This window comes from Pundamilia nyererei, unplaced genomic scaffold (assembly GCF_000239375.1).
Source record: "Pundamilia nyererei isolate P.nyererei 1_Seehausen unplaced genomic scaffold, PunNye1.0 scaffold00107, whole genome shotgun sequence".
Classification (NCBI taxonomy): Eukaryota; Metazoa; Chordata; class Actinopteri; order Cichliformes; family Cichlidae; genus Pundamilia; species Pundamilia nyererei.
Genome location: NW_005187508.1, coordinates 269,324 through 296,502, shown reverse-complemented (window position 1 = coordinate 296,502; position 27,179 = coordinate 269,324). Strand labels below are relative to the sequence as shown.

The following is a 27,179-nucleotide window of genomic DNA, read 5'->3' as shown; positions in this document are numbered from 1 at the left end:
AAGGTCTACAAACACCTTATCCTCACATTTAAGCTGAGGCCAAAATTCAAGCGCTGGAGTACTCAAACAGAAGAACTGCAGGTGTTTGCCTGTAATTAATCAGGTAAATACAAGTTGATGGTCTTAATGGGATGACCTTTGCATTTCCTTAATATGTTACATACACATGCTACTTGATTCAGATCACAAAAGTGAGCTAATTTACCGAGCCGAGCGAGATTGTGAAGTCCATTCGCCAGCTGTACAGACACTCCCTCCCTTCCCCGTCAGAGTGAAACTGTGCGCTCACGACGTGCAGTGGGATAAGTAAACGTTTCAAGTGCTATACAAGCTCACTCATTTTTGTACAGTCAGAGAACAGCTTTATCAGTAAATCACTCATTTTTATCACCTGAACATTAACTACCTTTGGAGGCTAAATACCAACCACAGAGGTGGCACACTTACCAGACCGGAAACACACCCGCGTAAGCTTAATTTTATTCTTCATTAAGCCTCAGCACTCATTTCAAAGATATATTTTTGTACCACTAGGAAGCACGCGTTATTTGCTGCTATTAAGCTACTTTCATCCACTATTAATCACGACCACAAACAGTAGTTACGTCTTTACTCCAGCAAACGGCGCCAAATTCCACACAAGCCGCTGGCGTGCAAGCCGATGTGCTGCGTTCAGGCACAATGCGACAAATATAGATATTTTTAAGGATTTTTTGTTAATAAAATACCTATTTAGCATTCGTTAGTTTTACTAGATCAATGTGTTGAGGCTAATATTTTATAAGGTCCGGGGGTTCCCAGCTTAAAGTGTTCCTGGATAAGTAGTCAGTGGTCTTTCAGGAAAGTGTGCTTGGTGGTGATTCATATTTCATGGCTGTGAATGTTTGGTCAACGGGGCAAAAAAAAGAATAGAAATTGAAAATTTAGGCTTGGACAAGTTCAAGTGTAGTGACTCGTCTACAAAAATGTCGTGCAAAAGCTCAAAAGCGTCAAGGACACCTTTCATTGTTGCTGCATTGCTAGCTCAGTATTTGGAGTATTTACAGTAGCCCCTAAACGTCGCATACAAAAAGTTGTCTTCTTCCGTGTTTACCTGTAAGTGGAAGGGCGTAAGTGGGTGTTAGCCAAAGGAAGGAAAATCGTGCAAACAAATTCGTGAATTTGCTTCATTGAGGTGGTTAGAGAGTGAATTAGTGTCTAAAGAGAACTGAAGATGAGCCGAAGGAGTTAAGAAATTTAATAAAGTTTAGGCACTTCAAAGTTTTCTCTGTTGAAGTTGTGTACTCGTAGTTCGACGATGGGGTGTTGCGGGAGCACAGAGGTAAGTTAAGCTAAACCTAAGGGCGCTATGGCCGCTTTTAGTTTGAAAAGCCGAACAGCAAAGCTCGTTTAAAGCTCGTGCGCAGCGTTAACGTCACTCTTTGAGCAGCAGAAGCAGCTCTTTGTTTTTGTTACTTCGTCTGGTACCAACGAAGTCGCTAGTTTGCAGATTTTTGGGAGGGCAGTGAGGCAGGTACTTCTGGGCGCTCTCCACAGAAACGGAGTTTAAGGATAACTGTTATTTATGCCTTGGCAGAGTAAACGTGAATGGAAACCGCTGGAGGAGCACAGCTGCACGGATATCCCATGGCTCATCATATTTACACTCTTTTGCATTGGCATGGTAAGTCTTTAGGTGAATGAGAGCATAGGCGTGTGGCTGATTCTGCTGATATTTTAGCCACACGCCAATGCTACCTTTGAGAAAGTTGTGATATCTCATTGTTTTTTTTAACTCTAAAACTATTTTATGAGGTGTTGATCACACTTCGCGGTCCTTTACGGAGCCTGCTGTGTAGCTGTGTAATTGTACTTCTCCAATACTTAACAGGTCAGCAGCAACTCCTCTAAAAGCAACATCAGTAAGAAACTTAATGAGTGCAGGGTTCATTGCAGGTCTTCTGCATTAACTCATGTCCCTTCTTTGTTGTGCTGGCCAGTTAGTGAGTTAGACAGCAGTGAAGTTGCTGCCTTTCATCAAATAGCTGCTAACCTTTGCAGTAACAGCATTGCTGTACATCCAGTTTGGCAAAAACAGTTTCAGTTTCAGATTCAGTGATACGATGATGGCTTTTGAGGTTGAGGTTTGTGGTGTTGTTGAACTGTGCCGTAAGAGGGATTTTTAACATTTAATAAACACTCACTGGTATAAATTTTGTGGCTATGTTGGTCAGATCTGAATATGTAAAAAACTCTGTTGTAAATTTAGAACATTTTCAAAAAGTTGAATCAGCATTCTTCAATAAAAAACATAAAGTTTTGCCATCATTAGCATTTATTACAGATTAGATTAGTTTTATTTAATGTGGGCGTACCATTAATAAATTCTATACTAATCTTATGATGATATCATCTTTGATCCGTGTCACCTGCAGGCATGTATTTGTGGCTATCCTATTGCCACCGGAGGTGCCGCCAGACTTGTTTTCGGATATGACAGCTATGGCAATACCTGTGGTAAGAATAACACCAAAATTGAGGGAGTTCCTCTTAGTGGCCGGGACATGACGGAAAACAAGTGAGTCTGATTGGTTACATATGACTTTGCATGCGGCATAGGTTTAGAGTGTTTTTACACTGTACTCATCATTTTCAGCTATGCAGACCCTTTGTTGCAACAGTCTAATTCTTAAGCTCTTTGCATTCCTTGATGAATAGTGTAGTTTATTAGCATACCTTCTTTCTGTATAATTTGCCCAAAGAAAGTCTTAGTTAATGAGATTTTTTTAAAATCACGATTTGTCTTTGAAGTCTTTGATTATGTTTCGCGTTTTGGGGTGTAGTTTTCCATCAGCATGCAGCCTGTGGGCCACATTTTACTGAAACAATGGGTCATGCTTTATTGATGGGCTGATTGCCCATGGAGGCTTTGAATAAAAGGCGTTTCTGCTACAAAGAAGGATCTGTCTGACAGAGTAGCAAATGTCACCATCTTTCATTTTCTCACCAGACAGAGAACTCCCAACTGGCATAGTAATAACCAAACATGATATACAGATGAGGACAAAATTACTAGCCTGCCTCAAGATTTTCCAAGTCGCTGTTTTTTAAACAGACCAAGGGATTTTCATCATAGCATTTCTAAACATACTAGTTTTATTTAGAATGCATTAATGATCTGTATTTGCACAAAATAACAGAGTTGTGCCAGGAAAAAAACCAAAATGACCACGGTCAATATTTAGTCCTTCATCTATTTATTGACGTATAGCACAAACTATTGCTGTGCAATGATGTGCTTTAACTTTATAAAGCGCAAATTTGTAAAATCAAGTTCTAAGAGAAAATCATGATTTATGCACAGTACACAACCTAACCAAGGATTTGAGCTGGCACTTGAGAAAATATGCTAAAAACAAATAAAATCAATTTAGACTGTAGAAGAAGAATTGATACTAAAGGAGCAGGAGATGGATATACAAAGTTATCACAGTTTTTCCAAGTGTAAAGAACTGGAGTGAAAAGGATCATCAAGAAATTGAGAGAGAGCCACACAGTACTGAAGAAACCTGGCAAAGGTAAGAAAACAAAAGCTTTCAAAGACTCTGGAAAGAAAACCATTGAGAGCTGTGTCTAAAGACCCCAGAACAACTGCCAAGACACTGAATGACTTGGCCAAGCTGGGAATCGTAGCCTCAAAGAAGACAATCTCCAGAACTCTGGCCTGCAAGGCTGCAGACCAAGAAAAATGTCTGCAGAAGAGACGCCTTTAAGCCAGATTGAAGCACATTAAAGACAACCCAGTGAAAGATTATGCATACTAGAAGTGGGTCCTTTGGTCAGATGAGATGAAACTAGAGCTCTTTGGTTATAAAAACTCTCCTTATGTTTGGAGAAAGGAGAAAGAGGCATTAAACCCAAATGCTGTGGAATGCTTTCAGCACAACAACAACCCAAAACGTACGTTTCTCCTGATGAAGAACTACCTCCAGACGAAAGTGAAAGTTATGGACTAGCTGTACAAAGCTCTGACTTTAATCCCATTCCAAATTAGTGGAATGAACTGAAGTCCTACATGTTTTAAAAAGGAAACTTTCATAGTGGGGCTAATATTTCTGTCCTCATCTTAACAGATAGGGTGATATTTTTTTGTCGTTTTGAAGTAAAGGGCAGGAAGTATTTGGTATCAGATGGGCAATAAATCAAATTGTTCTTCCTTTTTTAGGTTTGTTTTCTTTCTCGATCCTTGCAACATTGACTTAATAAACAGGAAGATCAAGTCCATTGCTTTGTGTGTTTCCAAGTGTCCATCTACTGAGCTGACGACATACTCTGATATAAAGCAGTTTGCGTTGAATAATGGTGAGAAAATTCAGAAGTGCAAGTATTTTACAGAAAAGATTGCTCACCAACATCCTTATAATTGTATGTTGAAGCATTTTGCCAAGTTGAACATGTGATATATTTTTTTCTTTCTGTTAGGCTCGAATCTCTGCTCCTATGATCTTACTCCTACAAGATACACAAGCTATTCATCAGAAAAATCAACCAAGTGTCCAAAGCTGCCTGTTCCACCAAGGTTATCTATCTATCTATCTATCTATCTATCTATATAGAGATATAGTTCTTTCATTAGTTTTAAATTAATTCATTAATTCTCCTGTACTCTTATTAGCTTAAATACATTCCAGGACCAACAGAAAAATGGTTTTCCACAATTTATCATTTATTTCTTGGAGACCTAGTCATTAGAAATGAATAAAAATCTGTGTTCTGTGTCTTTTTGCTCTTTGCAGTAAATCTGTCCTGCTTTTCCGGCGTTGTATTCCTACGGATGTCAGCTGCTACACTCAGTTCGCCAAAGCTTTTATGACATTTGTCAGCGACAACACTGTGTTGCAGCGTGTCATCTCTGGGGTGATGGCCAGCAAAGAGATCATCATAGGACTTTGCATTCTGGCTTTAGGTATAACTCCAGCTTGCAGTATGAGATTTGCTTTTATGATTTCTGCTGCCCCTCTTGCACAGCTCGAATTTCTCACGAGGATTCAGTAGGAAGGAAACCATTGGAAAGGATGCTATTTTTGTCCTGAAAAAACAGGAAATGTTTGAGCGGTTACAGTCGTCGTATCCACTCAAGTTCTGCCCGCAAGCTTTAATTTAAGGTCTGCTTTAACTCATCCCCATGAGACAGAGCTGATCTCATGTCAGCTTCAGACGTCTTTCATCTCCGTTATTTGATCTGCCTCGTTCTGGGGTTTTGGTTTTCAGTGCTACAGGACAGACTTTTTCATGTGATTCAGATTCAGAGCGACTTTCTCTACAATAATAATAATAATAATAATAATAATAATAATAATTCCTGACAAATAGCCCTCAAATAGTTTTGTAACAGTTGGACAAATATTTGAAACTTACAGATTTAAAAAAAACAACAGATACAGAAGGAAAAACAGTGATTTGCAATAGTATGTAGAGTGGATGTAGCCACATTGCTAAGGCTGTGATTAACATTTGAGTCTTAAGCCTAATTTCTTTATATTTTGCTTCCAGACCTCCTTGTATTTTTTTAAGTGATCTTGAGCAGTGGTTCTCCAGGCTTTCTGGAGGTTTTTTTTTTTTTCAAAGCTTTTCTTTGGACATTGGCTGCTTTTTCCCACATTTTCACTCCAGCTCTTGTACCTGACCATTTTCAGTAATATTTTCTTTTTGGTGAGCTGCTTAAAACTGACCTACAAATCATTCCAGTGCAAAAACAGCACCTAACTCAAGGGCTTTCCAGTGTTGTGTCTACACATACAAAACCAATTTTCTAACTGTAGCTTTAAAACCACTGACCTCCTGACTTGTGGATGACCCTGTCTGTCCCATGAGCCACAGGTGCACCGATCAGCTTGTTGCAGAAATACGCAATTTGTTCCTGTTTCTTTAGTGGAATCAAAGAAAAATGCCACATATAACAAAGTCTGACAGATATAAAATAGTATAGAAAGAAAAGGGAGCAAAAAGCAGCCAACATTCAAAGGAACAGCTTTGAATATCCTTTAAGAACCCTGGAGAACTATTCACTTTTGCCTGTGATGCTCCTGATAACCGTGACTCTGCTGTCTATCACAGTGCTCCTTATTCCTCTATAGCCAGTAGCTATGTTTAAGTTGTTTTACATTTGGTTTAACTTTCAGTTTGGTTTGTGTTTTTTTTCATTAGTTAGGTTAAATAGCTTTTTTTTTAAAATTATGTCGTGTCTTTTTTTTAGAAGAGATAAAATACAAAATGTTTGTTTTTGTTCAACCTAATTTTCTCATGTTTGGTTTATGGTTTATAACATGGAGGGAAAAATGTTTTTGATATGCCATGTGTCTGAACCGTGACCAGCAATATCCCAAACAACTAAAAAAAAAGTTTTTTGTATTATAAAACTATACATGCTGCATTTCTGTATTAGTTAGGCTGCAGATATTTAGGCATTTCTCTTGTTAACATTGTTTTCTGTACTCATGTGACGTCGTCTGTTATTTCTCTGATGCAGTTCTCTCTTTGATCATGATGGTCGTCATTCGTTACATCTCCCAATTGCTGGTGTGGATTCTCACAGTTCTGGTGATCATCGGCTCCACAGGTAACATCTTTTAATCCGACGCTCTGAGTCACAGCAACAGAACATTATAGTTTATCTGCTTTAAAAAAAAAGAAGCAACATTTACGTGGGTATGATCTTTTACAGGTGGGACGGGCGTTCTTTGGTGGTTCTACGTAGACCACAGAAAGGCTCTCAACAGTAACACCACATCAGTGTTTGGAAAAGAAGTGGCATCGGATAATGTTAAGGCTTTGCTTTTCTATGCCATTGGTGCTACTATTTTCACGGTAGGTACACATACGTGGATGCTTTGCTATATACTTACAGTTTAAGAAATGCAGTGATTCAGAAGAATGAAATATATACATGTAACATTGTAACATGTTTCTGCTGGTATTAGAGAGAAAAAAATCATAATTATCATCCAACTGAACACCTCCACTGAACTTGTGAAACGCTTCAGGTTGTTCTCCTGCTGGTGATGTTCTTCATGAGGAAGCGTGTGGCTCTCACCATCTCCCTGTTCCATGTGGCGGGTAAGGTGTTCATCCATCTTCCCCTGCTGGTCCTGCAGCCTTTCTGGACTTTCCTTTGCCTCATACTCTTCTGGATCTACTGGATTGGTGTGCTTCTCTTCCTCGGGACAACAGGTTAGAAGAAAGGCCTATCGGAGACCACAGTTTTAGTTTCTTTTTTATGTGTCTGTTTGTCATTATTGAGAATTCTTTGAGTTGCTGTTTGCTTCAGTTTGTGTATTGACATTGCAATGCACCAGTTTTTTTTTTTCTAGCGTCAGATGAGTTCAAGCAAGCGGAATATTAATTGTCGCATTGTGACATTTTGTCTTTGTTTTGTGGCATGACTGCACTCCCACATTCGGAGTCTTGTGCAAGTCTCGTGATGTGGGAGGACGGACAAAGAAAGAACCACTTCTTCCTTCTCCTCATTCTCTTTTTCACAGCGGATTTTAAATAGTATTTAAATGAAAGGTCAGCACAAGAGCAGCAATTCAGTTGATTTCAGTTTGCACAATTTAAAAGTACACACACACACAAGACAAATAACATAGTGTGAAGGAGTAATAAAATAATCCAGTGGCTTTATCTGAAAGTCTTTTGTACTCCTAGTAATGTCAAACTAGGAGTACAAAAGTTTTGTGAATGATCCTCAGTAAGTGTACATTAATAAAGGAGCATTAGTTGGTACACATGGGTTCATAGCTGTCCAGCAGAAATGAGACACATCTCTATGAATGATGTTTTAAAAGTGGTTACAAAGTATTTTAAATACTGCTTGTAACTTTTAAGTGGAATGTGTTTTTAATAAATCAGAGGGAAACAGTTTATAATTTAGGACTCTTAAATCTTCTAGAAAAAAAATCTAGAAAATAGATCTCTGGAAGTAAGGAATTTAGGGAAAGAATGATGTGACACTTGACAAGCAAGTAAGAACGTAGCTGTGCGGTAAAATGGTGAAGTCTTGAATTGTTTATTTGTTTTATTTGGCAATTACCTAAATCATTGCCTATGTTTCCGTTGGGGATAATCCACCAATAGTCTCAAGCTCTTTAATCAAAATGAAATTCTTAATGCTAAAATCTAATTCCTGTGGTTTTAATTGCAGCTGCTCAGTGGCTTTGTGTCTTTTACAGTAAAGTAGGCTGTTACATGCATGACATCACTGTGTGGCTTTCATTTCTGTTGTAGTTACTAGCATTTCATATGCATATCATTGAATCAAACCTGCATCTTATTAAACTCCAGTGATTGGCTGGCAGCAAAATGAATGAAAAAACTGCAACATTCATATTAAAGCAACTGAAAGTCATGCTGGGTTTTTGTTTTTGTTTTCCCCTCATAGGAACACCAGTAAAAAACAACTCTACAGGTGTGGTTGGGTATGACATGCAAGGGCCTCTCCAGTTCCTGGTGTGGTATCACGTCGTGGGTCTCATCTGGATCAGTGAGTTCATCCTTGCCTTCCAGCAGATGACTATTGCTGGAGCTGTGGTCACCTACTATTTCACAAGGTACAAAAGAAGTAACAGACAGCACTTTGGGTTTAATCTCACTAGATGCTTAATGCTGCATTAGATGATTGTAAGGTTCTTCTGTATTTGTTTAACTTAAGGAACAAGTCCCAGATGCCAGCAACTCCTATCATTTCCTCTATGGCACGTACTATCCGCTACCACCTGGGTACTTTGGCCAAAGGCTCCTTCATCATCACACTTGTTAAGATCCCTCGTCTAATCCTGACATACATCCACAGTCAGCTCAAAGGAAAGGTGAGCTTTAAAAGTCATGTTTAAAGCTCTTAAATTATATTATAATACATATTCTAAAACTTTTCATCTTTGTACATGGATTGCATTTTGTTTTTGTCTGTTTTTTAATAGGAAAATGCCTGTGCCCGTTGCATGGTAAAAGCCTGTGTCTGCTGTCTGTGGTGCCTTGAGAAGTGTTTAGCATACTTGAATCAAGTAAGAACTCACATTTTAATGAACTGTATGTTGTGTGTAGATTATCCCAAGTATTTACCGTCTGCATTTCAATGTCAAATGATTTCAGAACGCTTACACAGCCACAGCCATCAACAGCACAAGTTTTTGCACCTCAGCTCGTGAAGCTTTCCTTATCCTGGTGGAGAACGCACTCAGAGTAGCCGCCATTAACACTGTCGGCGACTTTGTCCTCTTCTTGGGAAAGGTACCAAATGTATCAAATAACTAAGTTTGAAAGCTGACGTTATCAACACATGTCAACATGTCTGTGTTTTCATAACTTGTTTGCTCTGCCCCCACGTTGCCTAGACGTACATTTTTGGCCCACTTTAATACTTGTTGAGGTGTGTTTTCTAACCAGCTGTGTGTCTTCATTCTCAGATTCTTATCGTCTCCTGCACAGCTTTTGCCGGCATTCTGGCTCTGAACTACCAGAGGGACTACACGGTGTGGGTGCTGCCTCTTCTCATCGTCTGTGTCTTTGCCTTCCTGGTGGCCCATTGCTTCCTTTCTGTGTTTGAAAATGTGGTCGATGTCCTATTTCTGTGCTTCGCTGTGGACACAAAGTATAATGACGGCAGCCCTGGGCGAGAGTACTACATGGACAAGGCGTTAATGGTGAGATGAGGGATTGTCCTTTAACTGAGGTCCTTTTTTATTTTATTTGAGAATATGAAGTAACAGAAGACTGGAGACATTCTGTGCTCATGTCAAAATAGGCAGGAGGTTAAGGTGTATAGCAAACCTTTGCAGTTGTTCTGTCTCTCTAAAATAGACAGGTAGCCAATCATGCTTATATTCACACCTACGACCAATTTAGACCCACCAGTTAAACCAACATGTTTGTCTTTGGACTGTGGGAGGAAGCCGGAGCGTCCAGAGAGAACCAAGGCATGGGGAGAACATGCAATCCACAAAATAACTTTTCTAAAAAAGAAAAAAAGTCTCTTTGATTGATATTGGCAGTTCAGATACTGTTTACCCAAAACACTTAACAACCCCCCAAACAAAACTGGCCTTCTACTCCTGGACTCCATGGAAAGACATTTCTCCTGCCACTTAATCCCTCTAACCCTACATGGCGTTTTGTAAAAATTACTATAGTGTTTTACTTGAATATGTGAATAAGATTAAAAACTTCTAATTACTAATATTGATTTCTTAGACATTTTCTTTTAAATGTATAACTTTTTGGCTTTGAGTCGCAGTGTTTGCTCAAATGTTTTCTCATTTGCTTTTTAACCTTGCAAGAAGATTATTTTGACCTAAGCGTTAAATCATTTTTGTATAACTCTTTGTTCCCCTTTTCAGGAATTTGTTGAAAACAGTAAAAAAATGGGTTGGAAAAAGCCAGATGATGGAGATGGTCGTGAGATGAAGCCCATGGTGAGCTGAAAATTTGTTTACAATCCTGGAACGAAAGATCCAATAAGTAAATAAGCTAACCACTGCTGTAGGTTTGGGTTTTGCATGCCAGATGATGTAAAAGTGGAGTGTTTTTGTTTGCTTTTCTTGCAGGCACGTGGTACTTCAGCTTGATACTGTGTCAAACATCTAAAACCACATCTCCAATTTTTAACTCAGAGGTTGCCAGCGTCACACTGCAGGGACGTCCACCAGATAGATAACAACTGACTTTGTACAGAAGTTTTACATAGTTTTGCAGAAGATGTTTCTTAATGTTTATTTTTCAAAAAGATTGTATGAGAATGTAAAGTTTGCCTCTAATGTAACATGTTTATTTGGGTTTATGTTTTTGTTATTAATAATAGGATGGCTTTTTTCCCTCACATATGTGGGTTTCCCTTGTGGAATTTTAAGTAATATGATGGTTTAACGTGTTTGATAAAAAAACAGCTACCATTTGGATGTTTGAGTGTACCTTTTTAAACTGGTGGCTAACTATGTTACAATGCATAAACTGTTCATGATGTTTGTGACTTATTAAATTTTATACCAAAATAACACAGCAGAGTTTTATTTATCTATTTTATCTGTTTATTTATTGTTTTTTTTTGTTGCCCACATCTGTACAACCACAGGACTAAATCAAATGTTGATCAGCTCTTCAGCCACAATCACTTGCAGGCAACCTTTGTGATTGTCAGCTTAATCAGTCAGTTCAAGTGAAAAGAAGTAACAAATGAAGATGATCAATTTTAAACTTGTCCTTTAGAGGAGAGCTCATTTGTTGTGGTTGTAAATGAGTGTTATCAATAGATGGCATCATGGGAAACATTTAGGAAATAGCACTTAATAATGCTCATAGATATCGGGAGCTGTCACAGTAAGTCCAAATTGTGTACTATGGAATAGTTAGCGTCGATCCATGTTTAAAAATCGTGTCAGACTATCACATTCATTTTCCCAAATCTTGAACACTCCTGGTGTTGGCTGTTCATGTACAAGAATGTTCCAGACGGACAAAAAAAAAGGTGACAAGTTCATTCAAGTGTTAAATAAAAGATTTCTTATTTGTATTAATTTTATATTTGGGCTTTAAAAGAAAACACAATTTATACAGTTTTACTCATTTACCTTCTGTTGTCAACATTTGCAGTTCCATCAATTAAAGAGTATTCTATAAAACAGTAACGAACCGCTAACAAGGGGCCAAACAATCAGCTGTAGTTTCTAACTTTCATCACCAGAGGGCAGCAAATTTCTTAAAATGATTGCATCTTAGTTGTAAATACAGTGTAAGATGCTACCATAACCCTCCTAATATAGGAAAATTACACTACTGAGACAAAATTCTTGAACTACCCCTTATTTTTTCATATTTTACAAGGAAAATGTAAATTAGGTGCAGCAGTTTATTGAAGCAATTATACAAATATACACAGAAATACAGTATATGAGGGAAAAATGGTTTGTACAGTTCTAAAAATATTGAACGTCAGTATTTGTATGACTATTCTGTAACATAGCCTTTAACTCTCAGGCAAGCTTCTTGTCATTTCATCTCATGTCTTCAGGAATAGTTCAATGGATTTTGACAAAATCCCCAACAGCCCTGGCTGAAATCCAAACCATGACAGAGCCTCCACCAGGTTTTACAGATAGTACACACTCACTGTTTCACCTCTGTCCTGACTTTGTCTCTACAGACGGAATCAAATCAGTCATCAATCAAATCAAGTTTGGATTGATCACTCCATAAGACTTGTGTAATTTGGCACACCTGAGTCTTTTCTCCTTGTTTTACTTCGTAAGATCAGCTTCTTGACAGCCATGCTTCCACTGAGACCAACCAAGCAGATGGATCAACTAAAGGGTCAGATACATCTGACCTGATACATCGGGTTCTGTGTCAGGTCTTTGCTGTCAGCCCCCACTTTCTTAAGGACATGACTTTCAGGCACTGTTCGTCTGCTCTAGGTATTTGTTTTCAGGCCTGCTGCTTCTTTGGCCTCCACTTGTCCAGTTTCCTCATTTTTTTGACGACACTGCGTACCATACAGAGATATGACACGTTTTCATCACTGGTTGATGCCTTGTGTTAGGGGACCTTGCTTGCTTGAATGATTTATTGGTCAGTGTTAGGTGTCCTCAGGTCCACTTAGAGAAAAAAAGATAAATATTTTGATTTCTCATAACCTGATAAAATATTTAGTAACTTTAAATTAAACATATTTAATTTGTTACTAATCTGTAACTAATCATGTGTCACTATTTATTGTATTTTGTATTATAATTTATGTATTTCTACATGTTCATGTATCAAAATGTAGTTTAAAATGAGTAGCCAATTCGATTTTTTTTTACCTCAGATTTTTAACTTTGCAGGTAAATTATGACACTTTGTTGATTAGAAATATTTGTGATCACCATGGAAGCAGACTATCCTGCCATAAATCTGCTTATTAGTCCTCCTCCTATTGATGTATAGATTACATGTCCTCCAATTGAGTGCTGAACAGCCAAGAATCAAACCACTAAGCAGTTAGAAGTTATTGATGAGAAAGCTCTTTCTGCGCATTGCTGTCCACCTCTATAAAATGCAGGAATCCAGAGGAAAACAGCTCGATGCATGGTGGTGAGTCACACTGAAGTGATTTCTGTATAGAGCCATTCCCAGAAGCTTTTTGTTGCAGGGTAGAAAAAAGCCTGGATAGATTTTCTTCTTATTATTGGTGTTTCTGGTTTGGAATTATCGAATAATTGTCATTCTGTGCATTGATCCAAATCAGTCGCTTTTCACTTGATCTAAGAAGATAGGTTTTACTGATACGATGATATGATGACTGATATGATTTACACACATTATTTTTTGTGTTTTTCACTTATACTCACCATGAATAAAAAGGTGCTTACTGTAAAGAAACTGCAGTGCTTCCAGTATTGACTGCAGTATTGAATGCAAGAAATAATTACTTGCCTCTTGATCTTGATTCAAAACCTAAAGTGAATGGTTTATAATCATTAAACTTATATTGCTCCTCTCTGATGTGGACACTGACTCAGGCACAGTATATACGTGTGTGTGTGTGTGTGTGTCTTCCAGAGTATGTGATGAACAACAGTGATTTAACCATTAAGCTGAGCTATACTGCCTCCTCAGCAGCTTGCCCTGAAAGCTCAACTCAGGTATTTCCAGTTGATCCCATTTCGTATGCAAACAAAGAAGAGTACCCTACAATACCACTGTAGAAATGAACACAGAGTAGGACTATTAAAAAACATACAGAGAGCAAAAGATCATAACCATCATTGACATATCACACTTAACTACCTTATTATTTATTTGAAGTTATTCATATATGTAGTTTTATGCAGGAGCTTTACATAATTGCTATGAACCAAAAGCCCTGCTTTCAGACTGCTCTCTCAGTTTCAGAGCATTTTTTCCACTCTTGGCTATGTGTGATGTCAGTGAGAGGCAATGCCTTATATGGTTGCCTAAAATAAACACTTCAAAAATAAACCTTACAAGGTAAGGCTGCGAATCATGCAATATGGAGATGAGCACAATGTCCCCTTCAAAATTAATCCCATTTGAGTTTCCAACTTGGAAAAAGATGTAACTTTAGATCCTGGAGGTGTGATTTCATTCAAGCCACTGAAAGACTGTAAAATAAAGCAAACCCTGCAAATCATTCATTTACAGTAATAAAGAGAAGTCATTCCTTAGTCTAAGAAATTTACAGGATTTTGCAACTTGCTCAACTGATGGGTTAAAAGACCTCCACATAACCTAAAATGGTTATAAAATTGAGATATAACCAATATAACCCTGGTGGGTGATTATAATTTGCACAATAACAATAGCTCATCACAAAAAAAAATGTTACAGAGTATTACTTATCCAAGAAACCTGATTTCCGAACATCAAAAGTGCTTCCTGCAATTTGAGGCTTTTCCCGTCAGCTCTCAGTCATCCTGTCTCCCCACACACAGGCAGTCCACTTTTTATTGTTGGACCTTCTCCAACCGCAGACTCTAGTGTAAGGAAGTGGACCACAGAGATGGTATCTCGCCGCATTTCTATGGTCAGCACATAAAAGCACGGAGAGTGTGTGAAAATGAACATTTGATATTTACCCAGTGACTTTCCTGTCTGGAGCTGCTGACAGGCCCTGTGCCAACACACACACACACGCACACTATTACCCATCGTAAGTTACTCCAGCCTGTGTACACTGAGCTGCATTGAATAAAACATGGACAGTTATTCTCAGAGCACAACCAGTGAAACTAACTTTTACAGATCAATAGTTTCAAATTTCAGCTCCATTTATTCTACACACTCCTCTCTACATGTTTATTTGTTTTATGTTCTGCATGTATGCATGTGTGCCTAATGTGGGTGTGATGTGACTCATGAAACATTCACCTGTTTCTCTCCTACATAATGCAGTACTGCATTGTGTGTGTCACTCTTGACAGCTGTTGGCTCTCTCTCATGTCCTGGATAAACACTTTATGGCACATGTTGTGTCCTTTTATTGTTTATGACATCATCCAATAGTAGCTGTGCTGCTTAAAATGTGGAGAAATAATGAACTGGTGAATGAATGAATGCGGTGTGTTTTTTACCACACTTACAAGGGAGGATTAAAGCTACTGGGGGGACAAAAAACAATTTGGTTCAGGCTTTTTTTTTTTTTTCATAACTCTGAGAAAAGTCGTAGCTCGCCGTGGTCGTAGCTTACCGAGAAAAAATAATTCTGCGGCACAATTCTGAATTTAATGTCAGAATTCTGAGAAAAAAAAACAAATTCTCAAAAAATCCTCGAGCATAATCTCCCCTTTAAAAACATGAACCCTCTCGATCGATCGATCGATCGATAGATAACCATTTCCATGAAAGGGTGAACATAGTCTGCATCAATACTTAGGTAGGCGGTACGTGTCAAAGTGAAGGACCCAAGGTTCCCTTGTAGACCATTGCCCAAGGCATCACACTGCCTCGGCTGACTAGCCTTCTTCCCATAGTGCATCCTGGTACCAAGTGTTCCCCAGGTAAATTATGTTACGATGAACGTCATTCATCAGACCAGGTCACCTTCCATTGATCCGTGGTCCAGTTTTGATACTGACAAGCCCATTGTTGGTGCTTTTAGTGGTAGACACGAGTCAGCATGGGCACCCTGATCAATGTACATATATGTGTGTGTGTGTGTGAAGCGCAGCCAGTATTTTGTAATAAATGGGTAATAAATCTCTTTTTTTTTTGCTTTTTAATTTTGTTTTCTTTCTAGATCCTTACAACCTTGACTAAATTAACAGGAAGACCAACTCCAGTGTGTTGCGTGTTCCCTAGTGTCCATGTACTGAGCTGAAGTCATACAGTAACTTAAAAGGAGTTTTGCTCTGAATAATGATGAGGAAAAATGCAGAACAAGACATATTTTGCAGAAAAGATTGCTCAACAACTGGGTGTTTCACTTGACTTGCGCTAACATCACACAATCTTCAGCAACACATTTCTTTTCCTAAATTTAACCTGTTAGCAGTCGGACGTACCGCCCACGGTACATTGGATGGTTTAGGGAACTAATTGGACTGCTAAGGGGTTAAGAACAGAAATGGGGAAGATATGGTATGTTCTTTCAGTTTGAAACTGCCCTTGTCCAGTTTTTTCAGAATTTTTTAAAACTTTTTTTTGGTTTTGTGTTTTTTTAATCTAAGGAAAAGGTCAAAAAACCTGATGCATGATGGGGAGTCACACCAAAGTAATTTCGATATAGAGCCATTTCTTTGTCGCAGGACAGAAAATATATTCAGACTTTTATTTCATATATTTGAGGTTGATTCAATATATTCCAGGTTGATTCAATATATTCGGGCTTTTCCCGAACCTTATCCTATGGTCTGTTTTCCAGAATTCTGTGAGTGTGCTAGAAAAGCTAAGATGATGTCAGAACTGTAAAAACAAATATGCAAACAAACAAAACAAAACCCCACCACAACTTCTTTATTCCTGACAATGTTTCTGTTCTCTGTTTCAGTTCTTATGCTACCCTTTTGTTTTTAGTGGCCCCAATCCTCCTGCACACATACAAGCCTCAGCAGTATCGTTCTTTTCCCAAATATGAGAACAGAAATAGAGAACAGAAACGCTCTCAAAAAGAAACAAGAGCTTTTCTGCGCAGATTCTTGTCCTGCAACACTTGTGATGATGACAAAATTGGTCAATATAGTTTTTATTTCAGCAAATCATACATAGACTGTAAAAAAATGCATCTGTATCATAACCTTTAAACACTATCAGAGCTGTGATGACAGTGTGTGATTGGTTGAGAGTGTCTACAGTGTCTGAGGTCATCAAAATGATTTGCACGTTGTTACACTCATGAAACGGCACACTTTAAGACCGAAATGCTTTCCAGGTTCATAAAGTGAATTGAAATTCCATGTTAGAGCGAACGAGGAGAGCAAAGAACAAAAGTTAGAGATGGAGAAAAACAAAAACAGTTACATGGCACTTTTAATGTGTTAACATGGAATTTCAACAGATATTTGATCCAAAATGAAGCCAAATGGCAGACTAATCAATAAAAATTAACATAGGAGCTTAGGTGATCCCGGGTCTGCATAGACAGTCACGTGACTTATCGACAATACACATCTGGGATCAGATTCAGTTTTCAACCCTGACACACAATAAGTAGTTTAGAGCAGATCAGATACAAATTAAGCTTTTGAAACAAAGTAAAAGCAAACACTGTAAGATGAACATTGTCTTCTCATATAAAGCTGTCTAAACCAAAGCTTCCTCTAGCCAGTGTATAATATATAAAACATTTTCAAAACCAGCAGAATCTAAGTGTTTTTACGCCTTAACTGCTAAGCATCTCTGTGCTTATCTACATTCTAGCTATCCTATGTAACAAATCAGAAAATCTGAAGTATGGCCTAAGTAACACCATCATAAGAGAGACCCAAAACACATGCCAGACCAAAGTCCAAGTAGTATACAGGCTTAACAGTGAAGCCGCTCTTATGCAGTGTAACGGTGCGTTTAAGTCAGTCCAGAAAGCATGCTTCCCCGACTTCGACCACCACTACAAGGCACACCTTTCCCCTTTAACCTTCGCCCAACATATCATGTCATCAGACCTGCATGGATCTACGTTGTTACTGCTGTGCAGGAGACTTGTTCTGTTACTCTGTGTGCTAACACGTTAAGTCAGAGACTCGTATCTGAAAATGCAAAAACATCAACTGCACGCTATCTTTTAAAGAATTTTTCAGCGGTTTTCTTTGTGCTCATCAACCCATTAAAGGTCAATAAACATGTTTTAATTACATGGATTTGTGGCTGAACCACTTTACGACTTTTTTTGAATTCCTCAAAGGTTTGGCCTCGGGTTCAATAAAAACAACATCACGCAGTATTGGACATGCTAAGACAAATCTGTTTCATCTTCTGTATTCATCCTAAAGTGGATCAGAAACCAGATAACAGTAATACCCCACCAACACCACCACCACCGGCCATATAGTAATTTGTCTTTCCTTGTTGCTGAGCATTTGATTTGTGTCTCATTGAAAACAGCTAGCACGTCGCTTCTGATTGTTATCCAACTGGCATTTTTTGTTGGTTTTATTTTTTGCCTTAATTCTCCTAATGAAGCATGTCTAACTCTTATCTTGTTTTTCCACACAGTTACAGTCACAGTTACAAATCAAGATCAAAAGAAACCTAAAGAGTGCAATATTCTCTTATCTACATCATCAACATCCCACCTATACAACAGGAACATTTGATAAGGATTAAAGAGGTGGGTGCAGGGGAGAAGATGGAGGAATGAAGAATGGGGGGGGGGGGAAATCTCTTTAACATTGTGCCTTTGGCATCAACACACTCGGGCATCGGAGTGGTGCACAAAGACAGGACACAGACTGGAGGACACAGACTGTCCAATGAAGGGAAAGGTCTTTGCACATGTGACCAAATCCAACGCAGTGGATTGGTTATCGATTAGTCCTTATAATATTCTCTGGTTGGCTGACACACAAGTGAACAAGTGCCATGAACCACTCATATTTTATACTTAAACAGGAACAGAAATCATAAACTTTTTTCCAGGAATACTGATTTTTTTTTCTAACTTATGAACAAACAATACACAGAGAATAGTCCATAGGCTGTTATTACGATTAAGTATCTGCCCGGGGAGTCACCTAGAAACGTGCAGTTTGACCAAACAAACAGTTTTCTCTTTTTTTTTTTTCTTTTTTTTTCTTGTTTTTTAAATTTATGACAGGTATTCGTCGTCGTCATCATCATCCTCATCTTCAATGTCCTCATCATCCATACCGGTCTGGTCATTGAGGACAAACGAGTCTTCATCGTCATCAGTGAACAGCGAGTCTCCACTGCCAAGGTCTCCGGAAGATTCCAAAATCACACCTGGAAACAGGAAGGAAACCCAGTTTTGTATCTAATAAAGTCTGATACTTTTATAGGAAAAATGTAATCTATACAGTCATGAAAATGAAAGCTTTCCTACGACTCTACGCACCCCTGAGAAAAACAAAGTACATCCAGTGATTCAGCAGCTTGTAGAACTACCTGTAGCAACAGTAACTTAAAGTAAATGCTTTCTGTATGACTTTGTCTCTCACATCTTTGTGGAAGAATTTTATACCACTATTCTTTGCAATGCTGCATCAGTTCTTAGGCATTTTTTGAGTGAATATCTGCCTATGTTTACTTCCAAGAAACTACGCCTCTTTAAGATCCTCTTTTTATACCCAATTGTGTGACTGGCATGTTCACAATTAATCTGATTAGCTGCAGACAGAGCTGCCCTGTGCTCGAGTTGTCTGGCTTCAAAAAGCTATTACTGTGAGAGCAAAAACACTCATTAACCAATGTGTGACCTCACTATGGCTACTTCTGTCTGTTATTTACAGTCACATAGTGAATGTATTCCACTGACTCTGATAGAAATTTGGTTCAGTGGACTATCTTTGCCTGCACAATAATGATATGGACCAGAACCTCTCTCCCTGTGTGATGCAGCCACACCTTTGGAGTCAAAGCCAAAGATATCACCATGACTGCCCAAAACAGATTTCATTTGGCCTTACACTTAAAGCAATAGTGTGGAGATAAGCTTAGGTGAGAAACATCGAGCTTCGGGACAAACAGCATGAGGATTTTGTTGCCTTGAAAGAGCTGCACTCGCTAGGTTTCCCCTCTTTTCAGTTGCTGTGCTAAGCTAAACTACCTAGCTGGTGGATGTAGCTAAATACTATGGCAGTGGCAACGATCTTCTTATCCAGCCTCCAGCAAATTGATGAACAGAAACAGATGACAGGCTTCATGAGCTTACATTGATATCTGTGATTTATTTCCTCTCCCTTAATTTTTCCCATCATGCTGTGTGTCTCTCATTTTCTTAAACACACACACTTGACACGCTTGGATGTCTTGCCTACCGCAGTCTGCAGGGCCATGAGTGCGTGAGCCAGCCACCTCGTTGCCATAGCGATCCACACACCAGCACTGGCTGCTGCTGCTGTGACACTGGTGGGTCCGATAGTAACCTTCCTCATCACAAGATGGCAAATACTGACCTACAGGAGCGAGCCAAAACACACACCATGAGTTCAGGCCGCACAGCGTTTGTGCGCGTATTTGTGATTCTGCGTGCGTCTCACCCAGTAACTTCTTGCCTGCTTGCTTTTTGTTGATAATGGACAGCTCTGCTTTGCATGGGGAATCTGAAAGAGACCGACAAGGGACACACTGTTGACAGACTGCAGAAGTCTGCTTTTCTGGGAATGCGTAAATCTTCCTTCCTTTGTCTGCTTTTGTGCTTTCATATCGATGCTTGTTTGTGTACCTCCTGTGACTCGTGGGTAAATAGTCTCCCTTTATTACCCCAAAACAAGTTTTTATCCCTGGTTTCATACAAATGTGTTTTTCATGCATTTTTTTGTATGACACTGTTTTGCATTTTATTGTGCTGTACAGACTACAATAATATCCAGTGCTGAGAAAAGAAGGCAGCTGCGACTGAATACAAGGTCTCTCTTATTATTATATCTGTAGAAGTTTGAGACTGAAAACTTAGATCTTGTTTTCAAACCTTTGCACAATTTCAGTTGATTATGGCTTGCTAAAGTGACAGAAGAGACTGAATAGCAAAGTAAAACTGCTACATTAAAGCGATAAAGACGCAGCAGGACAGACATCACAAATCAGTCCATCAGGCAGGTTCATAAGCAAATGGCTAGGTTAAATAATATAAACCACTTTATTTAGGTGGTAAAATTTAAAATGCATTTCAAAGGTTGCTAATAATTTGTCTCTGTAAAGAAAAAGTGAGCATGAACACCAAATTGAATCTTTACCATGTTTGCAATAGCGGACAGCTGAGGTCATCATTTTACTAATTTGATGTAAATGTCTTTTCCAAATAAAGCTCGGCAAACTAATATGACTGGGTCCTTGTGTTTCTTCCACTAAGATCTCAGCACATTATTCAGTGCAAACAGTGTTACAGTAAAGAAAACAGGTGTGTCCTTACCTGTGTACCTCTGGAAGCCTGTGCACCACTCAGAGCTGGTTATAAATTTGTCTGCGTTTATATCGCAAGATTTGAAGAAAGCATCTGAGCAGGGCTCATTCCTGTCCAGATAGAGGCTCCTGATCTCTGATTGGTCCAGCTGTAGGTCAAAGTTAGTGTCCAGCCGGGAGAACATCCAACCCAGAGGGTCCTTACAAATAGGTGATGTCCCAACTTCAAACTCTGTGGGTGGGGGGAGATCAAAGAGAGTGGGTGGCTATATTAAGAGTTTTTGTTTATGACTGAGTGTGTCACTAAAGCCAGCCTACTCACTGTTCTTCTCTGGCTTCTGGATCTTGACCCTCTTGTGGTTGCCGTTCTCATGCAGCACTCTGAACCAGTCTCTCAGGCGGCTCACCACCTCCTTCAGCTCCGACTCGCTGCACACTGCAGAATAGTGACACTAAAGATTAATGACAGGAAAGTGACACTTTAATGTCCTCCTGCCTCCTCACGGACACCAGGAGTTAAGAGTCAGCTATGGCACAGAAACTTTAAGCAATTTGCTATCGCAACGACCCTTCACCAGGGCAGGAGTTTTATAATAAAGATGGGACTGAACACCGTGGCAAACCCCACCCAGGCTTGCAGCGTGTGCATTCAAGTGTGCAAAACTGTGTACCTTTCTTCTCTGCGGAGCTCTGTTCAAGCTGAGCGGGACAAGGACACATGCCAGGGCACTTCACAGTAATCTTCTTTCCCGTGATGCATGCTTGGTAGTCTAACTTACACTGATTGAGAGCGACAGAGACAGAAGGGACGAGGCAGAAGAGGAAGCAGAATCAGGATGCATGTCTCATCAGGGGGAAATGAAAAAAGTGCGACTTATGGGTGAGAGGTGATTCGATTATGTGTTTGTGTGTGCAGGCACCTTGGTGGAGTAGGTGTGGCCATCACTTCCACATACGGGCAAGGGGTGAACCACGGGGCACGGTGTGCACTTTGACCCTGGACTCTGGTACAGATTGGCATCTTTAAAGCTGGAGAGAAGATTGAAAAGACTTGTTGTTTTTCACAATCACTGAATATCTGAGTGTTAAAACACGTCAAATGAAGTCCCATTTGACAATGATGCCTTCATCACAGTGCCTCGTCGGGCCCACCCTCCCAGTTTCCTTTAAATCTAAATCTTTTCTAAGCATTTTGGATCTGTGCTGGATTGTCTTGTTCAAAAAAATGAGACGAGGATTTAGGATTTGTGTGTGATTATTTTCTGATTTGCTTGCACACTGTAGTGGGAATTGTGTTGTTGCTAAGAATGGGAAATGGGGTCAGTATGATGTTACTGTCCTCTGCCCAGTCTGCAGTGTCCTAGACAGAAAAACACACACACGTACAAAGCCCATTCATATCACTTGGCAGGACTTTGGGTCCATTGTAAGAAAGCGCCAGTGCTGCGGGTAATTGGACCAAACTGTAATGTCACACAACAGTCGCAAGAGAGACTGGAAAACCAGTAAACCAGCTGGAAGAGAAGGAGAACAGCAGCCCCTCTGGTGCTGCTACTTATTATGCCCCATACATTAAAAGAACAAAAAAAAAATGCAAAACACAAAACTCTGCTTTTATTTTTTTCCAAAATTCTCTCTCATTCATGTTCCACTTCATAACAGAAACATCTGAAAAGAAAAATAAGGGGCAGCTGGACACACAGGCTTGTTAAAATATCAAGCGTGTGTGTGTGTGTGTGTGTGTGTGTGCACTCTTACCTAACTCGCCTCTGGCTGACACAAGTGGCAGTCTTAAAATCCTCAGCCACACACACCTTGTGGCGACTGCATTTGATTTTCAGACAAGGGTCTTTGGCTGGATCAAGGCCTAAAAATACAGAAGAGACATACACAAACATGCTTTTTAACATGTGTATGCAACATTTATAGCCTCTCTATTTACAGTTTCCAATAATTCGTAATACTACGAGCAACGGTTAGCTTTTCCTTTTTGTTGTTTCAAAATCTAGATCAATGGTTCATAGTTAAACGAAGTGCTTCTTTTCACTTTCACATCTCAGTGACGTGAAAAGTTGTTTAAAGCTGAAGTGCATTTGCGTGTGTTTATTTGAGTCGGTATTTATTCACAGAGTACACTGGCCACGTGTCTCCCACACTAAACTCAGAGCCATAATGCCGTTAAGTATCCTTGCAGCTAAAAACAGATGGAAATGGTTTTAGAAGCTACTTCTGATCTTACATCAGCATCCGTTGAGTGTCATTTATATGTGTGCTCTTGTGGAGATCCTCAAACTGATTTACTGTCAGATCACACAGGCAGAGAGGCATATGGCACTAAAGGTGGGGGCTGACTTTGGATCTGAATCTGAAGCAGACGGTATGATCTCTGCCAGTAAAGACAAGCTAGCTGCTTCTGACCCTGTGTCAGCTTTCAGCGAGTCACCTATGAGCAAAACCTAAGGCCCTTAGCTGTTCCCAGAACAGTCTGTGAATGACCTTTGCTCTAAAGAACCTTACTGTAATCCCTGAGCAGCTTTGGAAGATTATCCTGCCTCCACCCACCAACACACTATCTAATGCTATTGTTTGCCTGACATGTCTGTGTGTGTGGATGCGTTTGAGGATACAGCGATAAGTGAGAGTTCATGTCCTGACGTGCCTCGATGTGTGTAAGAGCTTAGCACTGTCAGTAATACAATGGGACATTAGAAGATAAAAGAACAGGAAATCATCCTGTTTTTTTCAGCTGGGTGCTGAGGTTAAAATAATTGGGGATGGCTTACAAGTAAAACCTTCAAAATCTCGTTTTATAAGAAAGAGCCACCATGATGATATTTATACACTGGATATGAGCATGGCTTGTATCAACCTGCACAACAAGCTGGTGGATGCCAAACAGAGTGACAACTTCTATAAGAACAGGAAACTGTTGAAAGTGTATTAATCTTTTTTTTCCTGCTTTGACCAGTTCATATTACACTACGTCTGCAGATTGATGCATACACCAAGGGTCCGACTTACTAATGCACTTTCCAAAGAAGGTGCAGTGATACGATCGTGTGTGTTAGACGTGGGAACTTTTTGCGACTGTCTGTGTTGCATATGTATTTCTAGAAGTTCTTTTCTCAAGGTGCAAAAATATAGGAAGATATTTTAAATCAAGTACAAAACCTGATTTACTAACTTTTGTGACACACAATTTACTGCTAATTGCATCAACATTTAATGTGGAATGTTTTTATTCTTATGTTATTTTTTGCACTTCATATCGAAGTGAACTGAATGTGCCTGTGTTTAGGAAACAGCACAACTTTTGTATTTGGGATTGCACTCACGTGTTATTTTGACCACATTTAGCAAATCTGACCATATATATGTCTGCAGACTGAAGATGCTAAATGTTCATCAAATGAGTCTCTGCAAGCTTAACCTGCCTGACATTACCTCCTATAATTCCTAATCACAAAGAACACATGGGCCAAGTTGTAAATATATAGCTATGACTATTCCGTGCTCTTATTTTGATTATTTTAGGACTAACACAGCCACTTCAGGTCTGACTCTTTCTCAATCACACCCACCTTGATCAAAGGGCTTGGATGGAGTCCATGTTCCAGGCTCCTGAAACATATCATGAAAATACTGCTCAGATCACATATTAAGCAAATATTTCACTACACACGATCACCGTACACAGACTACAGATTAAAGAGTCATACAAACCTCAACTTCCTTTATGAGAAAGCATTACGGAAACAGAGAGGCAGGAATTAATTCTGATTAGGTTTAGCACTTGGAGACACACACACACAAGCATACAGTGTCATCCGGTATCATTGAGCATGCTTTGATTTTGTCACGTTAATATCGATGTTATGAAAGTAGCTCTCCGTGGATAAAAGATGTCCTTGTCTCACTGTGTGTCAGTGCATGTGCTTTATACTTCTTCATATCACTGAAAAGAGAAATTTGTTTCATGCAACACATGCTTATACACGACAGTGCAATAGTGGTGCAGCTGGTGAAGCTTTGCACCATTTAAGGTGTGTAAAATTGCTGTTACTAACTGAATATGATTGAAATAAAAAGGATGATTAACAGATAAGCTAAATTGTGCTATCATAAGAGCACCTCTATAAAAATTTGCAAACTAAGAGATCTTTTTTATGTTCTCTGCATAAGGAGAAGCCTTACAGAGATAAAAATATATAACCTGAAAATATATGTTTTTTGTGATTCATTTTTATATTTAACATCCTACAAAATGCTCTGCTCTATTAAAATCTTCCTCGGTGTAGTTGAATGAGTCGGTTCATTGCCTGTGAAAATGTTCCCACAGTCTAAAAAAGGAATCCGCAGAGGTGAGCAATTTGCCAGCTTTTAATAGAAGGCCAAGATGGAGACACACCCAGCGGGCGCTGGCTTATGATGCAAATGTAAAAGGAGCTTAAGAACTTGTGAGCTCTGTGTTGTTTTGCTGAGGTCAAAGATCTCACTGTCTGGTCTCTCCCTCTGTCTCTGGGCATCCATTCAAACCCAACACCGCACCGCGGTCTCTCGGATTCTGTCACAATGGTAACCCGTTGTTGTCGTCTCACCTGCCTGCTTTCTGTTGTGTTTATCGTCCACGTTCAGTCACACTCACACACATTACTGGAGATTACATCCGTTACAAGGAATAAACCAAAAATCCAAAAGATTAATGTTTTTTCTCATATGTGTGTACTAGCACTGAACCTTTTAGTCATACATGATGTTTGCATACAGTAATCAAAAAACACAACTCATTTATAAAACTGTCATATTTAGAGTTTTCAGTGCAATCATTACAAACTACAAACTTTCCAGAAAGAACAAAAGCAACAAATGAAACTAAATTTACTGTTAGCAGTTAGAGCTAATTTCAGAGTTTTAATGACAAAATACAATTATGACAAGGGATTTGTGTTTTAAGCATAATTGCAATGCAGCTGAAAACACAAAGAGACAATTTCAAATCCAATTATTCACCCAAGTCCTTTTTTCGAATGACTCTAAAGTCTAAAAAGCAACCACTGACCTCCATGCCACAGATCAGAAAGATATTTTAAAGATCTTATAAGAACGACTCATTTCAGCGCAACTACAATGCACAAAGACCAAAAACTCTCCTTGTGAATTTAGTGATAAATTGTAGCTGGAAATTCATAAATCATGCACTGATGGTTCAGTTCTGTGGAGTTCCTTTTACTTAGGCTCTTCTTCTTCTCTAAATATGAGATGAGGAATGATTAGGAAGTCGTTCATGTTCTATTTATGACTGGAGTCATTTAAAGCAGAACCACAACACAAGAATGACAAAACCACCTGTGAATACATCAGAAACTGTCCCAGGACCTATGAGAGCGCCTCATACATCAATGGGCTCAACTTGACTTCCAAAGTAGGAAAAACCTCTGCCCCCCAAAACCCCCCATAATGTCAAATTTTTAACTTGGAAAACAGAAGTTGCTTCTGGAAAAAACCCTGACCCTGTGCTGTTGTGGCCACAGCTGGACAAACAGAAAAAAACCATCCCACAGATTTCAAAAGCTGAAGTCTAAAAGCACAAAGTGAAAAACTCCCACAGTACTGATGGAGATGCCTTCCTTAATGATGACCTTCCTCTGCGTACTCAAATGCAAAACAGTGAAGCTGTGCTTGCTTTGTGCAGTACTCTTCAGCATGTGACTGTGATTGGAGGCCACTTTGCTGAAATGGGTTTGCTAAGTGTCTCTCTAGAAGAAGTTACAGCATGACGTTTGCAGTATTAGACATTATGAATGTGAACTAGCTCGCGCATCAGTCTGCTGCACATTAATACATGAATGAAAACGAAAATAACAAGCCATGTGTCTTTACTTCTATTACTCATAATTTCACTTAGAATACATAAATAAGTTTAGGTATGAGTGTATGGCTTCAAAGAAACGTTTTTTTTGGTGACCTCTGATTTCTATGGACACAGTTTCCTCTCGTTCTCCCTCGTACAGAGCAGATTAATTGTGCTGCTGTGATATATTTTGGCCATACATCACTTTGTACATGGAGAAATGCGATGTGCTGCAGTGGTTTGGACGGGCGAGAGATGAATTGTGAAAAAGCAGTGACAGCGGAAG

At 39.2% G+C, this 27,179-nt stretch overlaps 2 protein-coding genes across 3 annotated transcripts in view; one reads left to right on the top strand and one right to left on the bottom strand.

Annotated features, from left to right (window-relative positions):
- Positions 1-1,081: 1,081 nt before the first annotated feature.
- On the top strand, positions 1,082-11,027 carry slc44a1a (solute carrier family 44 member 1a). Its single transcript, XM_005741082.1, has 16 exons — positions 1,082-1,321; positions 1,577-1,663; positions 2,415-2,557; positions 4,205-4,341; positions 4,462-4,558; positions 4,776-4,945; positions 6,509-6,598; positions 6,704-6,846; positions 7,023-7,209; positions 8,420-8,588; positions 8,690-8,846; positions 8,958-9,041; positions 9,130-9,267; positions 9,444-9,680; positions 10,374-10,448; positions 10,581-11,027. The coding sequence occupies exons 1-16, from the start codon at positions 1,298-1,300 to the stop codon at positions 10,599-10,601; spliced, it is 1,959 nt and encodes a 652-aa protein (XP_005741139.1). The 5' UTR covers positions 1,082-1,297; the 3' UTR covers positions 10,602-11,027.
- A 5,950-nt stretch (positions 11,028-16,977) lies between these two features.
- The window catches only part of spock3 (SPARC (osteonectin), cwcv and kazal like domains proteoglycan 3), a 16,841-nt gene continuing 6,639 nt past the window's right edge, over positions 16,978-27,179 (bottom strand). The window contains exons 3-12 of one of the 2 annotated variants that reach the window (XM_005741080.2): positions 24,766-24,774; positions 24,624-24,663; positions 22,801-22,909; positions 21,963-22,071; positions 21,714-21,822; positions 21,365-21,478; positions 21,053-21,274; positions 20,181-20,243; positions 19,959-20,096; positions 16,978-18,924 (exon numbers count right to left, since the gene is read on the bottom strand). In XM_005741080.2, the coding sequence (XP_005741137.1) occupies positions 18,770-18,924; positions 19,959-20,096; positions 20,181-20,243; positions 21,053-21,274; positions 21,365-21,478; positions 21,714-21,822; positions 21,963-22,071; positions 22,801-22,909; positions 24,624-24,663; positions 24,766-24,774 (1,068 nt within the window). In that variant the 3' untranslated portion in view covers positions 16,978-18,769. The remainder of the gene's footprint in view (positions 18,925-19,958; positions 20,097-20,180; positions 20,244-21,052; positions 21,275-21,364; positions 21,479-21,713; positions 21,823-21,962; positions 22,072-22,800; positions 22,910-24,623; positions 24,664-24,765; positions 24,775-27,179) is intronic. The other variant, XM_005741081.2, reaches the window with a different exon arrangement.